Here is a 17,735-nt window from a genome sequence, read left to right as displayed (position 1 = left end):
GTGCAGATAAACCAGGGAAAGGAATCCAACAAACTACTGAAACACAAAAACGACTCAGGTTCCATTTGCCCTGAATGCACTGCCCTCCCAAATGAGCCCCCCATGCATAGTCTGATGCATCTGTTGTTAGGGTTTGGGCGGCAGGGGGTAAAGCGAAAAGGAGCCCCTTGTTGTGGTAGCAGGCCTCTGCCCACCAAAGGAACTCTGCCTTTATACAAGGAATGATAGGAATCACTGATTCCAGTTCCTGAGAATGTTGGCACCATAGACGCTTTAGATACCATTATAGTTTCCTCATATGCAGTCTTGCATATGGAATTAGTAGAATGCAAGAGGCCATGAACCCCAGGGCTTGCAGAATTTTCCTTGCAGATAGCTGGGTCTTTGTGGTCAATAGTTTGAAGCAGGCTGTCAAATCAACTTGTTTCTCTGGAGTGAGGAAAGCCTTCTGGGAAGTTGTGTTCAAGCTTCCTCCCAGGAATACAATCTGTTGGCAGGGTACTAGGTGAGATTTCTTTTTGTTTATGTTGTACCCCAGTGAGGTTAGAAGCTTCTTTACAAATGCCAGATTTTTAATAGCAAGTCCTGGCTTTCTGCCTGATTCAAGCGTCCAGGTATGGGTATATTTGAATATTTCTCTGCCTGCAAAATGCAATGGCTGGATCCAGACACTTTGTGAATACCCTGGGCGCAGTAGATAAGCTGCGTCCTACATGAACTCCAAGAAGAGCTAAACCCAAACATAAAACTACTGTTCAATCTTAGCCTTACTACAGGATATGTACCCAAAAGAGTGGCGTACAGCAACAGTGGTCCCTCCCCACAAAGGTGGTGCCTCAATGGATCCTGGAAACTATCGCCCCATAAGCCTGACTAGCTTGGTCTGCAAAGCTATGGAAAGGATCATCATGGACCTCATAAATAAAGATATTGGGGACCTACAGACACTGGATCCTACCCAGTTCGGCTTTGTTAAGGGCAGATCCTGCCTCTTAAACCTGGTCGATTTCTTTGAAACAGTCACCAAGGTCATTGACGAGGGGAAGGTGGTCCACACAGCCTACCTGAACCTCGCAAAAGCCTTCGATACAATACCCCACTCGGGCATTATAGATAAGCTCACCAGCTTAAATATAAACCCCTATGTCACTAGATGGGTTGCAAACTGGCTCAAGGGCAGAACCCACATGGTTAGAATTGCTGGAGCCATGTCAGACTCCAAACCAGTTACAAGTGGCGTCCCACAAGGCTCAGTCCTGGGACCTCTCTTGTTCGGTATATATTTCTCGGAGGTACAGGCCAACATGGAAGGACTGTGGCTGACCAAGTTCGCAGATGACTGCAAACTGGGCGCCATAATCGACTCTCTAGCCGACACAAGCATCCTCCAAAAGGGCCTCATAGAAACAGACAACTGGTGCCAGAGCCATGGCCTCAAGCTAAACACCAAAAAGTGTATAGTCATCCCCTTTGGCAAAAACAAAGTGCCCACAAATTACCACATAGGTGGTAATCCATTAAGTACAGAAAAAGTAATTAGGGACCTGGGGACCCAAGTTGATAGCAATCTCTCATTTGACAACCACGTGTCCAAAGTGGTTAGAAAAACATTTTACATAGCCCACCTAATCATGAAGGGATTCACATCTAGATCAGCAGAGGTCATCGTGCCTCTTTTGTTATCCCTCATCAGGCCCATAATTGAGTACAATGCCCCTTTTGGGATGTACCTTACCAGACACCTGCAGCAACTGGAAAGACCCCAAAAGTACCTCACCAAGAGGATCAAAGGGCTCAAACAGATGCCATATGCTGCCCGGTTAAAGAAACTCCAGCTCTACTCAGTGGCATACTGCCTGCTCAGAGGCGATCTGTGCCTGACGTATAAAGCCATGTCCAACCCAGAATTAATGTACATGCTGCACCTCAGAAAATCCAAATCCCATCGAGCTACACGCTCGAGAGACTTGAACCTCAGCACTGAAATAAATAGGACATGCTGGAGGGACAGATTCATAACCCAGAGGCTCCCTTCACTCTGGAATAAAATCCCAGTCCAGGTTAGGCAGAGTCCCTCATTGACTCTCTTCAAGAGGAATCTTGATGAGTGGATGGGAGATCATAGGTTTACCCCAGGTATCACTTCTGTGTCACTGTTAGACAGAGGCACAGTATACTAACCTCGAAAAGGGGCATAGCAAAATTAATTTAAAATGGGTGGCGAAAGCCAAATACGCTCTGGCTAGGCGTATAAATGCCCTAGGGCAGATAGCCTAGTATGAACCTATGAACTTATAAGTGCAGAGAACTGCATGGAGCCTGCCCTGAAGCGTTAAGTTTTTTCTGCAATATTCCCTTACTGGAATGTGCAGGTAAGCTTCCTTTAAGTCTAAGGTTGCCAACTAGGCATCTTTGCCTAGCATAGGAAGCAGCTGTTGAAGTGTTAGCATTCTGAATTTTGGGATTACCAAAAAGGTGTTTAGAATAAAGAGGTCCAGGATAGGACGCCAGGAGCTGTCTTTTCTGGGCACCAGGAAAAGTCTTTAATAAAAATCTTGTCCCTTTCTTCTGCTGGGACAGGTTGAATAGCCCTGACACTTAGAAGAGAGAGAACCTGCTATTGAGCCTCTGCCCACTGATTTTGGGGGGTAGGTCTGGCCAACCGTTTGGGGTTGGTAGGGTGTGGAAATGGAATCTGTATCCTTGGAAAACTATATTTAAAACCCATTTGTCCTGGGTTATGAGTTCCCAGTTTTTTGCATGCAGGGCGAGCTTTCCTCCTAAGGGAGCAGGCAGTTGAGCAGGGCTTGGTAGGGTTAAGGTTAAGTCACTGTGACATTTTTCTGTAGGGGGGTGTCTTACTACTTCATGCTTTGGAAGTGGGAGCCCCCCACTGCTTAGGCCTGTGCATAGCCTGAGACTGTAACCTAGGTGGTCTACTGTTCCTGGGTTTGGACTGAGAAGGCCTGGAAGAGACTGGAAAGGACCAATTCTTTGAAGGCCAATGCCTACTAAATCTGGGAGGCTGTACTTGCAGGAAATCTTTAACAGTTTGCATAGATTTAGCTTTTTCCTCCATCTTTTTGAGGACTTCTGCTTTACTGCCAAACAGGTGGTCTTGGTTTAAAGGAGCATCCAGTAATTTAGCTTTAACATGATCTGGCAAGTTTTGCTCCTTAAGCCAAGCATGCCTTCTAAGTACAGACACAGTGACAGCAGCCCTGCAAGATGCTTCTAAAGAATCAAAACCACATTGCAAAGTATGTTTACCAACTTGTTCAGCAGAATGCATTAAATCCTGTAATTCTTTGTGTTCAGCACAGTCAGGAATTAACATAACTTTCTGTTTTAGTCCCATAATATGCTGCTGGTACTTTAACATATGAAACTGGCAATTTAAAGCCCTAATGGCCAAAGTAGCAGAAGTGTATACCTTCTTACCCCATCTGTCCAAGGCTCTAGAATCTCTATCAGAAGGGGTAGGATTTTTGGCAGCAGTAGCCTTAATGCCATTTGGACCTTGGGAAATGGTCTCTGGATCCACAATAGGATTCTTGAAGAGGAAATTGTGAGAGTCATGTACGCTGTAATACCAGTCAGGTTTTCTGGGAGCTGGAGGTAAAGTGTCTGGGGACAGGCTAGATTCCAAGAAAGCATCATCTACAATGTCCAGAACAGGAGGGATAGCTAAAGGCCTGTGTTGAGGAAGGAGTAAGAATTCCCTAAGCCTCTTTTTGGAGTCAGAGTAATCCTGGCTTTCCCAGCGGAAATGCTCCCTAAGAGTGTGCAGGTTTCACCAAAAGAAAAATCTTCTGGAGGGGAAGCAGAGGGAATGAATTCCCAGAAGAAACCGAAATATCAGAATCCTGATCAGAAGAATCAGAAGGAAAATCAGTTCTAGGTCTCTTAGAGGGGGAAGGCTGGCTTCCCCAAATTAAAGTAATAAGGTCTTCATCCATTCTAAGCATTTGTTTTTTAGGCATATGGGCCTGACCATGCGGTTTGGACGTCAGTTTTCTAGGCGTGGGTCGAGTTTTAGGCCTGGATGAAGAAGATGGTGTCGGTTTAAAATGCAAGTCTGTAGGCCTGAATACACCCTCAGAAGCTGGTGCCTGCACAGCGGCTCCGGACCCATCCAAGGTAGAGACATCCGCAGGTTCCATAGTCAAAGAAGCATCTCGCGACATACCAGACTACACATGGGTCTCAGTAGAGGCCTGCGAATCTGAAGTAGTGGGTATCAGGGGCTGCAAAAGCACCTCACTGAGTACCGGCGAACTGGCGACTAGCTTAACGGAAGCGTCGTCGGCAGTTTTGGACCTATGCGGTCTGTCTCTGTCTTTATCCTTACTTTTTTCAAAATATCGGTAGTCGGATGGCTTATCAAAGCCATTTCTGGATAGTTATACCAAGTACCACAATAATTTGCTGCAAAAATAGACAGACGAATAGTTAGGGGGTTGAATAAGGCACAAAACCGACAGCGAGGGACATCGTGGTCCAAGCCTAAGCAAAGAATGCAGTACGAATGAAAATCTTCATGAGGTATTTGCTTTCCACAGGTAAGACGATTGTTAACTTTTACTGAGAGCAAGAAAAAGGATCCCAATGGGATACTTAGCTTTTTTTTGAAGACTTCGGTTCTGAAACTCAAAAATGAAAATTTCAGGAGTCGGCCGACCAGCATTTGCGAACTGCTTCTGCTTCGGGCACCACGCGGCAAGAAAGACTGATGTAATGCCGTTGACTGCATGTTTTATACCCCTGACGACCTGACGTCATGGAAGAGAACATCCGACGCAGGAATCCAAGACTCTGGTATTCAGGCCGGCTGAGGGCTACCTGCAGGCAGATAACTCAAATGTAATGACTGCAACAGTGAAACACGAAGAACATCTCCTAAGTGTGGCAGTATATACATGTGCACCACAGTGACACCCCAGCAACACATTAACACCCATTCCATAACACATGTAGCTTTCTTTCACCAGCACCACAAACAGTCACCATACTGTTTGGCCAAGCCCTTCAGGCTAAAATGACAATCCACTCACCACAGTGATGTACTTGTTACAGGTGACTCCATAGTTCAGCACACTGACAAATCACTCACAATGTTGAGGAAAGACATGATATCACCAGGATATTAGACTCTTTCACCCCAACATGAACATAACACGGGCACTGCTTATGTAGGTATGAATGAATGAATGAAGGGGGACATGATGGAACTCTCAACATTCCTCTAAGGTTGGAAAGAAACTAACTTTGTACAGCACCCTACCATTGTCAGTAATGATCCCGCAATATAAGCAAAAGATAAATTATGGTGCTAACTGGCATAGTTACATGAGTGGAAGACAAAAGATAGTCCTGCCTGCTTTACCAAAGATGGCCTGCACCTGTCTCATCATGACTCTCTTTACACTGGCTAAGATTTTCTCTATATCATAGCACCTTTTTGTGACATTTGCCAGGGCTGAATTTGCAACACTGCTTAACATTAGGAGCTACGGAAGAGACTGTTGCCTCTGGACGTCAGCAATGGTTTGATTTCTATGCCACACAACAGGCAAGGGAGGGGTTAAAAGTTGATATATGGGTCCTAAATTGGTGACATGAATAAGGAACTGTTAGCCGACAAGAAGTAAGGGCAACAGTTTTAGGGAAGAGAGAATGTACAAAGAAAATTCAGTAACCAAAGGACAGACACAAGGTTTGAATTAGAACTAAACTTGTTCAAGTTATGCCAAAAACCAAAGTGAGTTAAACAAGGTCAGTCTATTTGTGAACAATAACAAGAATGAACTAGCCATTGATGATGGGGAAAGTCAGCCACTTACATAACCTAGTGTGGCTTACATAGTTGGAAGAAATGTAACAGCTGAGGTTTAATTTATAAAAATACATTACACACTGTGGTCATTTTGGATGGGGGTGAAAGGGACGACTTGTGTGTCAGACATGTCCCAATCTGGATAAAGAGAAACTGCAGAGCACTGCAATAACCCCAAAGCTGAATCACACTGTCCAGTGCAAGAAAGCGCAATAACAAAAGTCAACAGAAAAATGGGGTGCACTGTTACAGATCTCAGCAAAGAGATGAACATATCTCTCCGCTACACACAGAACCTTTGTAAGGCTTCTCTTTCAATGCTGTGTTTAGTTCTGAAGGTCACAGTGAGAGGAATATATGCAATGGACAGTTTTGAAATGGCAAGGGAATAGGGGGCAAATGTGGAATTTTTCAGAGCAATGAGAGTAAGCAAGCAGAAAATAGAAAGGAGAAATACAGTGCATATGCAGCCAATCAAAGGGGAAACAGGTGGCACAGGAATGAAAAGGAAGGGAGGGAATGGGTGGTAACAGCAACTTAAAATGGGAACATATTTATTTATTCACTAAAAATAATAATAATCGTAATAATAATAATAATAATAATAATAAGAAAAACAATACATTATTGCTTCAAACTTGAGAGTAATTCTGTACTCACCCAAAGAAGAACCAGTCATAAGCTATGGTCAAGTATAAAATTTCTCCAGCATCCAGGGATACATGGATCAGTCCATCCTGAAAGCCATAAAGGAACAGAGATTCAGAAAATATCACAAGCTAACTCCATTCTTCCATGCCCAGAAAGGTACTGCTAAACCTTCAAACTACTGAAATACATGCAATTAAATAAATAAAAAAATATATTTATACTTGTACTAATATCGTCTATAATTTACAATGACAATATGGAGACATTACACATTAGCAGCAAACAAAGAACTATGATATACTCTTAAGCCAGGCTCCTCTTTTGAGCTTGGCACATAAAACAAGACAGCGACTATATACAAAAGTTTGGTAACCAGGCTGTTACAATGGAAAATGTTACGTAGGAATGCATCGCAACTCCAGAATATTAACAGCATGTCAGCCTAAAGATCTTTTTTCACTGAAAACCATACCAACTATGGGTGCCCTTTTGGTGAAGGCTTCTTTTAGCAGTTTTCACAGCACACTGCTCTCTAAGATTTTACAAAGGGTCCAAAGAAAGGAGACCATGGCCCTTAATTCACAGACAGCTTCAGAAAAATGTAAGCCAGCTCAAGCTCATATCATGCCCCCAGGCTAGCTATAACAAATGTTCACTTCTATGCAGTTATTTGTTCATTCTGCATGTAAATGTGGCAGGGCCTACATATACTTCCTGGCACAGTAGAGGAGACTTGCACAGTAGAGGATTCATAGAGGTTTGTACTATGCATGTTTGTGCAGTACCAGGGATTCAAACGGCATTAAGTGTACACAGCAAACTTGCCACTTCTCCTGTGCATTTTAATGACAGAAATCTGAACTTCACTCTTCGCAGGTTGCCAATATAAATCATGGTGTGTGTGAATGATAGTGTTTGTGTGTCGATGTGTGTGACAGGGTCTGTGCGTGCCATTGCTTTAATGCCTGCTGTGCTTGTTTTGTCTCAGAAGGGGTGTCACAGCCTGTGTGTGGCCTTCTTAGTGGTTGGTGAACTCCACTGTGCAGCAGTTTCACACTCTTGATAAAATGATTCATACTCATGCAAATTCATGGGTAAAGAGATGTCTCTCTTGTGGAAATACATGTGACTATGAATCCCTTAATGCCACAGCTGCACAACTTAGCCCACTGGTATAAGGCAAGTTCCACTGTTCTACTGTTCTCTATAAATACTTAAATGTGTTATTCTTATCTGGTCTTTCCAGCAACAGAATAAAGAGTAAAGAACAGAAAGCTGTCAGCGAGTGCAAGCCTGACTGCTTCCAACTAAGCATAACAATAAATTAATAATTTAACCCTAAAACTAGGAGGAATAACAATTAAAATGTGCATTGCTTAAAACAATAAAACAAGCATACCAGTTTAGCCAGATAAGCAATTAATGGAATTAAAAGGTGACTTGAAATATGTGCACCTTGAGGGATGTTTCAAAAATTGCCAAATGCTAAGGACTCCCAAAGCCACCTTGGTAAGAGGGTCCTAAGGTGAAGCACTTTACAACTAAAGATTAAATCTCAGAGGACTTAAGTGAGGTAGAGTACAGGGTACGGGATGGAAAGTACAGCAGAAGCAGCTTTATTTATTGTTTATTTATTTTTATATTTGTTAACCAGGTTAGTCCGACTGGGCCCAGAGAGTGCTTTTTCAGCAAAGACTCGAGGAGAAAGCTCCAGGAAAGTAATTAAAAATAAGAAAAACCTAACAATTCAAGTTGTAAGATACTTAGCAATACAAAAACAGAAATATACAATATGAATATATATACAAGGCAAAGGTACAGTATTTTGAGAATGCAGTAACATGTTTGAGAAATTTGGTTAACATTAAGTTATTTACAAGGAATTTAGCAATGCCTAAAATAAAAAAAAATAATTATAGTAACATCATGACATAGTACAGCAAAGATGCATTTAGGTTCATAGGTAGGTACTAGGCTATCTGCCTGAAGGCATTTATAAACCTAGCCAGAATGTGTTGGCTTTCACTGCCCCCTTAGATTATTTCCCTGTGCCTCTGTCCAGCAGAGCCACTGAAGTGATACCCGGGTTAAACTTTCTGTTTCCCATCCACTCGTCAAGGTTTCTTTTGAATAGCATAGATAGTAACTGGAGAGAATAATATATGTAGACAGTTTAGGTAGATAACAGGCAGATATGTTGAGAGAAGAAAAATTCATTATCTAATTTCCTGACAAGTACATATCCATGCATGTTGGAAATTAATTTTTATTTGCTTTTTGCTTGTTGCTTTACCAAGTATGAGAATCCATATCATGTAAGAAAAAGAAAGCCAGGACAAAAAATGTTACAGATGACTCAAGCTTAAACAGGTGATCACAAAGGTTCCATACCAACAATGTGATATGCAGGTCATGTGACATACCAGTCAGTCACCAGGCACCAACATTTTGAACTATGTACAGAAAATTAGATTCACAATCTGGAAATTTCATTTAAAATTGTGGGAGGATTGTTGATTATTACAATATCTTAGCAACATTTATACATGATATTACAACTCTACCTCCATAAGCAGAATTACTTATAAAAGCAAGCTGTTTGTACTTTGAACCCTGTCTAGGGCCTTAGTTTTGTAGTTTCATTTGCAGTTGTGGCAGAAATGTGAACTACTGCCAGAACTGAGCCTCATTTAGTCATTAATTACTGCATTTTTCCATAGACAGTGTTACTGGCAATTTCTGCATAGTCTGGAGCTTTAGACTGTGGCAGAATTACAGAAGTAGCAGTACTGTACCTTCTGCTGCAGGACTGGTGCTTCGGTGCTTTTATAGCTGTTTATATTCTAGTTTTGCTGCTAGAGTCTTACATTCTCCTTATCATTTACCTGTTTAAAGTTGTATTCCAGTGCCTTTTTGTTTACTTTGCTACTGTTTTTCCTATTCTTTATGCCTGCTTCAGGTCCAACTGAGACATTACGCTAATGTTTCTGAAATTTTAAGCTACCTGGGATCACTGGTCAGTAGCTCAGAATCCCATGACTAGAGTTTCAGTGTTGGCTTTATTTGCTTGGATCCTTCTTCAGCTAGTCTGCTTTTTGCAGCTTGAATTTTTCCCCAGTCTTCAAACCTTTTTCCTGTTTTGTTTTGAAAAGGCTGTGTCTCTGGCTTCCACTCTTTATGAAGATCTGACTTCCATAATCTCCCCCTTCAGTGTTACTTAGGTAATTTCCCCACCCACTGTACTCTATAGATCCATAATATTGAGTGCCCACCCAGCGAGCCAGTATTGCTCCTGAATAAACCTCATATAAGCCAAATTCTCTCCTACTCATTTTCCCAGAGCTCCCATCTGCTTGGTGCCCTTACCACACAAAGAGGGTCCTAAATTATTCTTGATCCAACCCCGACAGATAAGATACTTATTTTATTATTTTACACTTCAGTTTACTTTAGAATGCTGGTGCATTATTTTAGCTTTATTTGTTGATAAATTTGCACTTTAATTTTAACGGTCCTTAAACTACCTGGGCAAGTCAACTGCAAGTATTAAGTTGTTTTGTGGTAGCCTTACACTCTCAAGCTATCTTATTTTGAGTTTTTACATTAAGATACATTAAGAGGACTCACAGTTCATCTAGTGGAAGTAGGTGGTGGCCAGGTCTATCTGAGTTGAGAAACAAATAATGCTGTAAATGTTTAACTGTTTTATTGGCCAGAGGGCTAAGAAGACAGTTTCCTGTGTTTTTAAGTGCCAGTATAAATATAAATTGGTGGTTTGCCTGCCACTGCCCAGCCTGCAGAGGTGGTTAGTAATGTCCTTTAGAGACGCAGACATCTAGAAACCAAATTTTACCTTAAAAAAAACAGCTCTGATACTATCAGTAAATCAGTGAGAGTGAAGAGCAACTACCTTGCACAGAGTAGCATACAGTAGCTAGTTTGTATGTTGAGCAGCGCTGCCTTTGAATTTAGTATTATATAACCCAATCTAGTCTCTAACCCCAAAAGCACCCTAAGTCACCCCACTATTAACCCCTTGTGCATCACATCGTTGTTGGTCACCCAATAAAGGACTTGACAGCATGGATATGCACTTTCCCAATTACTCCACAGCTAGTTTGGTGGATTTGGGTATATCCAGACAATGTAACAATTGTCTAATTCTCACATACAACCATTTAGTCCTTAAAGAAACAAATACCTGGTATTTGTACCACATCAACATGTCCCCTGATGCTGCCTACCAACATAGGTCAGAATGGAAAGATAAGTCAGCAAGCAAAGCAGAGTAGTATTGTTGAAAATGAATTCATAGTCAAGTTTTGGTGAGTATCTTCATGAGGCAGACCCTGTTTTTCACAAAATCTCACCAAGACAATACTAATATATAAACTGTATTTATATACCATCTGTCACTGACAGAAGCAGGTCAAAAATTAAAAAAGATAGCTGGGTGCATAAGACCTAGGATAAGAAAGTGTCCAATCCTGGTAGGTGCACTGGTGCCAGGAGTGGAAAAGATGACAGTGTAGAATCCTCAAAATATGGAAACTTTCCTAAAATGAGGCCAAGCCAGGCCCAAGGGGAGGATGTCATGCCCCCCCCCCGTTGTAGAAGGAAGCAGCAGTCCAAAAAAAAATAAAAATAATTTAAAAAAACGATAGGCCAAAGAAGAGCAATAAAGATGACAGAGTGGGCTACTGAGAATAAGAAATACATTATATATTGTAACTATTATGCAAAAAAAAGTCCAGAAATTCCAGACACAAGATATACAAAAAGATTAAGAGAGAAATTGGAGGAAAGAAAAATACTTCCACAAGAAAAAACTATCAGAAGCTTCAAATAAAATTTTGTGGTCATTAATGCAACAGATTTGTGAAAAACAGTATATAGACCAAGAAATGTTGATCTGTTTGGGAAAAGAAGCAGGGAAGTGCGAAAATATAAACAACAAAACCTCAAGATTTTTGAAAAGTATAAAAAAGAAATATGGACACGGGGAAAGAGAGAGATTTGATATGGTGCAACATTTATGCAAAGATGAAAGTCAAATTAATCAATATAAAGAAGGCAGCCCCAAAGATATTCGTAGAGAAATACAAGCCAAAGATAATAATAAGTTGGTCTCCTGCCTATTACTCAGCCTTTCAAAAGCCTTTGCGGTCTCTCACCCTCTTCTGCTGAACAAACTGGCTCACCAAAATTTCTCTGCCTCTACTACTACCTGGTTTTCTAGCCATCTCACTGACCATCTACAATCAGTGATATGGCTCTCAGCTCTCTCTCTTCTCCTCTTCCTGTCAAAATGGGAGTCCTCCAAGGATCTATCCTTGTCCCATTATTATTCAATATATTCACTAATCTACTCTACACCTCCTGTCCACAACTCATCCCTTGTACAATACACAGATGACTCCACCATCATCACCATTGCAGACACTCCCCTCTGACATATCTCTGCAACTCAAGCATCTTTTAACTCACTCAGTTGAATCCTGGCTCTGTGACAACCAGCTAATTCTTAACTCTAAAGAGACAAAACACTTACTATTTCTCTCAAAAAAACTTCACCGACCTTAAATCTACATTTTCTGTACTGTCCCTCACTAACACCCCCATTACTGCTGAACCTAGTATAAAATTACTAGGAGTAATGATAGATGGCCAACTCAAGTTTGATCTACATGTAAACAACTGCATCAAAAAGACACACCAAAAACTTGGCCTTCTTTATCGAAACAAAACGTTTCTAACAAAGCAAAAATAACCCTCTCTCATGCATAACTCCTACCCAGCCTTCTATATAGCTGCCAAATTCTTACCAATCTTAACTCCACACTAGTAACTAAACTAGAGTCGACCTATAACAACGTTGCCAGATTCGCTGCTCACCAAACTTATAAATCGCATCACTGACTTTCACCAAGATATTTAAACTGGCTGGAATTACCTCACCAGCTTCTACTCTCTCAACTACAAATAATTCACTCTATACTATACCTGAAATCCTTCTGCCCTAGCCTATCTCCCCTCGCCTCTCAATATTCCCCCACTAGGTCCCTATGTAGCTCTGACCTTAACCTACTACAAATATACAAACCTACGGCTAAAATTGGCTGCAACCTCTACAGTTACAATCCTACCATACCATGGAACAAATTACCACTAGAAATCAGGTCCCTCAAACATCCAAATCAATTCAAAACTGCCACCAGAGAGTACCTCCAAACTCACTGGTCCTGCCTCTGCACTTCTTCCCAGATCTGCCCATTCATTCATATGTAATCACCAAAATTTCAAACTGTTTTAGCTCGTAAACCTCTTCAAAGTATCACTCTTCTTCTACATTTCTTATCTCCATTTCTAATGTCACATATCTCATGAAATAACTACATACACTATGAACTCTTCTCACTGTTTACTGAAAATGTATTGAATAATTTCTCTTATGTATGCTTATGTTTTTTTCCACTATTATTTTTCTGAAAAAATGTACTTCACTGTATGTATACAATGTAACTCGCGGACACTGTTAACACTAAAATTGCAAAACTGTGGAGCTTTTCTCTCCGGGCCTCCGCTGAAAAAGGGCTACTTAGCTCAGTTGGACTAACCTGGTTAACAAATGTAAAATAAATAAAAATTATCCAGATATGGAAATTTTCACAATAAAAAATAATAGAACAAACGGGGAATGCAGAAAAAAAAAGATTAGTAAAGTAGAAGTTAAAAAAAAAAATAGATATGGAGTGCCTGGGAAGTGAAGGATTTGGTGTCGGACGTCCAACACAGGTTACATCAAAGTATGATAGAACAAGTCCCCAAAGTAAGGAGAAACAGGAAGATCAGGAGACATTTGAAGAAATATGCACATGGGAAAGAAAAATGATTTAATATGCAAAGAAGAAAACAAAACTAAACTAATAGATGCAAAAAGAGCAGCACCAAAGACAGCTGAAGAGAAATACAGGCCAAGGAAACCGGACATGGAAAAACTTTACAATACAAAAAAAATAACACAAAGAGGAGAAGTTAAAGAAATAGAAACTGAGGTTATGGAGTACCTGCGGAGTGAAGGATTCAGTGTAGAAAATCTAATTCAGAAAGCACCACAACAGGACAGAGCGATGGACATCCAAATTAAGGAGAAACCAGTGGAACGGGAAGCAAGTGGTCAGGTGCTATATGAAGATGTTTTGGAGCCTTCCACAGGAAACCAGTATAAATGTTCACTTGAAGCTGGACGGCAAGGGAAGGAACTGGAAACTGTGGAAACTCTGACGCAGTCAGTGTTGAAGAGTGATAGGCCAGTGAGTTCCCACATGACAGAGCAATGGAAAGGAGAAGGTAAACACTGGCACCACACCACACTCATCACATAGTCCCACTAAACCTACACTACCAAAATCCACACATAGAAACACAAAAACATTCGCGGAGACTCTCAATAACAATCTGCTCAGAGTCCTCCAAAGCAGAAACGCAAGCAACATCCACCCCCCACCACAACCCAAATGAGACACAGCCCAGAGACTCAGTGTGCCACTCAACCACAGCCCATAAGGCAAAACAACGTACCCAACATACTAGTCATAGGTGACTCTATAGTCAGGCACACTGATGTCCACTCACCAGGCTAAACAAGGAGAAGGTTACTGTCAGCTGCCTGTCGGGTGCCAGGATCTGCCACATAACCCACCCACTCACTCAGGTCACTCCACAACAAGTACAAATATGACTCTGTTATTGTCCATGTTGGTGTGAATGACCTAAGATGTACCTCCCTGGACTACATGAAAAGAGACATGGAAGAGCTCTTGTAGCCCAGGCAGGTATGACCATAGCCCTGAGTAGCATCCTGCCATCGCCCAGAATGATACCGCAGTACAAGGACAAAATGATTGACTTCAACAATTGGCTAAGCTTCTGGTGTCATTCTAAGGGGATACAGTATCTGTCTGCCTGGGACGACATGGTCGACAGACCACCAAGCTTTGCCAGAGATGGCCTGCACCTGTCACCCCTGGGATTCCGGATAGTGGCTAAGGATCTTGCTGCCCCTATAGTGCCTTTTTTAGGCAAGGTTCAAATGACAAATTAACCACCGTAACAGGAAAAGGCAAGCAAAAACTGAGGGTAATGCTACTCAAAATGCTAGAAGTCTAAACCTCTAAATGCACTTCTTCCAGGCATTCCTTAAAATGGAGAACACTGATATTTGTGCAGTGACTGCGACCTGGTTCAAGGGTCCAGAGAGCACCCCTGCATTACCAGGCTATAACTCATACCACACTTTTCGGCCACCTAACCTGGACCGGAACACCAAAGGTGGAGGTGTGTCCATATTCATTAAGGATATCCACACCTCCAGGCTAGTTGCTCAGCATAATGCATCCGAGGTTATCCAAGTGCAACTAACTCTGGGCAAAACTGCAATCCAGATTGCAGCTTGCTACAGATCCCCCACCATGCCTCAGGATTCCCACTTCTCTTTTCTTGATATACTGGAAAATATTAGGGTTCAACCAAACACCCTAATAATGGGCGATTTCAACTACCCCATTAACTGGGAAAACTACTCATGCACTAACTCCTTCGCTCAGCGCTTTCTGTAATTCATAAATTCCAATGCCCAATCAACTTATCCACACCACCACCAGGGGCAACAATATCCTAGACCTAGTCATTACCAACATGAGTAACCGGTGTTCCACACCTGAAGTCAACTCCTCGTTGGTCAGATCCGACCATAAGCTAATCACCCTAGATATCCACATCCCTCCCCCACCCCTCATTAAGGAAATCATGGTAAAAAATTTCTCCAAAGCCACCTTCATGCTTAAGACAGAAGTGGTGAACTTCATGACACCCATGCAGATGGACAATACAGTTACGACTGCTGAATCCTACATAAATGCACTCTATAAGCACTTACACGAGTGCATGGATTGTGCTATCCCAAACAGAACCAAGATGCTATCCTCAAAAAAAAGGAAGCCAATCTGGTGGTCCCCTGCAATAAACAAACTCTACAACAGAAGGATGAAACTGTTGCAAAAGAGTAAAATCCCATGAGTGAAGGAGTTCCCCGGTCAGCCTCAGTAAGAAGCTGAGATCCCTTAGAAGATCCTCCAAGGCTAACTACGAAAACAAAATCTCCACTGATTCTAGGGACAACCACAAAGCACTCTAAAGCTAGGTCAAGAATCTCAATGGCAACACCCAGATCTGCTCTGAGTTACAGCACAACGGCATGGAAATTACAGAACCAACTGATATTGCCAACGTCCTGGCAGATAGGTTCAGTGCTAACTTTACCCCCTCTCAATCCTAAACGGCCCATATCTACACAGGAAGAATGCAGAGTCCCTGTAATCACAACTGCACAGGTAAAAGCTGCTCTCTCTAAAGCCAAAAACACAGCATCCATGGGACTGGACAACATCCAAGGCTGTGTTTTACACGAACTTCAGAACGAACTGGCTCCCCACCCAAGCACCAGGTGGACAGTAGTCTCTCCTTTGATAATCACATCGCCACAGTAGTCAAGAAATCCTTCTATGTGGCACACCTCATCACAAAAGAGTTCTCATCTAGGAAAAAAGAGGTCATTGTTCCCCTCTACTTGACACTCATTAGACCCATTATAGAGTACAACGCCCCTTTTCGAATGTACCTCACAAGACATCTGCAGCAGCTGGAAAGTCCACAGAAGTACCTCACAAAGAAGATTACTGGCCTCAAAAAGATGCCCTACACTGATAGTCTCAAAAAACTCCAGCTTTACTCCGTAGCATATCGCCTACTCTGAGGTGATCTCTGCCTAACATATAAAGCTATGTCAAACCCAGAGCTGCTGGACATGCTACACCTAAAGAAATCCCAATCCCTCCGAGCTAAATGCTCTAGGGACCTATACCTTGTCACCACAATAAACAGGACATGCTGGAGGGATAGATTCCTATCCCAGAGACTTCCCATACTATGCAACAAGCTACCCATCTATGTCAAGCAAAGTTCCTCATTAGCACTACTCAAGAAAAATCTTGATAAGTGGATGGGAAATAGGAAATACACCCTGGGGATCACTTCGGTGGCTCTGCTCGACAGGGGCATAGGAAAATAACTTTCTTGGAAGGTGTAAGCCAGGGAACCTTGTTGGCTAGGCTTACGTATGCCCTTGGGCCTATAGCCTAGTACCTACCTATGAACCTATGGCACAGGATGAAATTGAAGAGAATGTGCCACAGAAAGATGCTATAGAACTTTCTATAGAATGTCTGCAGGAAATGGAAAAGAAAAAATGTGTTTTCAGTTTAGAAGAAAATGAGCTAAGAGAAGAGCTGTTTGATTTAATAGAGATAGATAGACAGACATATTAAGTTCAAAGAAAGAAATAGACTGCAGAAGATCAATAAATCCAAAAAGTCAGAAGTTTGATAAAACAAATGAACACGGTAATTAGGACTGACCATACAGATGCATGCAATATAACAAAAGTAAACAAGATATATTACTGTGCAGTTAAATTAATAACTGATAAGGTTCTACCACAAGAACATGGGTAGTGAGGGAAAGGAAGGGGATAAAATAAATACCATCATGGAAGTATCGAACTGAGAAAACTATAAAGAAATTAAGACAAGAAATGTCACTGTTAGAAGAAGAGGGAACAGATCAACAAAAATACTTAGAAAGATAGGGTTCCTATTAGATGACCAAAGACGCATTCTATAGAATGCGTCTTGGTAGAACTTAAAACAACAAAAGGCAAAACAGCAAAGTGGCTTTTAAGTGAATTCTTTCCCAGGAAAAGAATTCGCTTGGCCGCTTCTGTTACTTTGCCATTTTTGGCACTGTAGTGCGATCTTGGAGTTGGTATGCTTAAGTAGGGGGGTGTGGGGGGTGAAGCCCCTCACTTTATGTATTCTTTCAATTTTTTTTTCTTTTTTTTTTTTGTAACAGCGATTTTTTTCCCTTGGAAAAAAAACGCTGTTCTGAGCTTTCGAGATTGTAAGCTTTTGCTTACATGGGGTCAGTTATTCATCATTCGCTTTTTTAAGCGTTCGATGACATAATATAGATCTGAAAGACAGACGTGATAAAAGCAATGCTCAGTATTAGAACAGATCAGGATCTATCATGGACTATCGCAAATAAACTAAAAATCTCAGCACAGGTGGAAGTACTTAGAAGATATGCAGATAAATATAAAGCAAAAGTACCAAATAAGCAATTTATTGAT

General features: G+C 41.5%; 1 protein-coding gene across 2 annotated transcripts in view; it reads right to left on the bottom strand.

Annotated features, from left to right (window-relative positions):
* Positions 1-17,735, bottom strand: part of MTMR14 (myotubularin related protein 14) — a 1,239,106-nt gene that overhangs the window by 651,338 nt on the left and 570,033 nt on the right. For both annotated transcript variants that reach the window (XM_044078037.1, XM_044078038.1), the window contains exon 12: positions 6,497-6,573. In XM_044078037.1, the coding sequence (XP_043933972.1) occupies positions 6,497-6,573 (77 nt within the window). The remainder of the gene's footprint in view (positions 1-6,496; positions 6,574-17,735) is intronic.

This window comes from Protopterus annectens, chromosome 7.part0, assembly GCF_019279795.1.
Source record: "Protopterus annectens isolate FY-2018-M chromosome 7.part0, PAN1.0, whole genome shotgun sequence".
NCBI lineage: Eukaryota > Metazoa > Chordata > Ceratodontiformes > Protopteridae > Protopterus > Protopterus annectens.
This window is presented reverse-complemented; position numbering and strand designations above follow the sequence as displayed.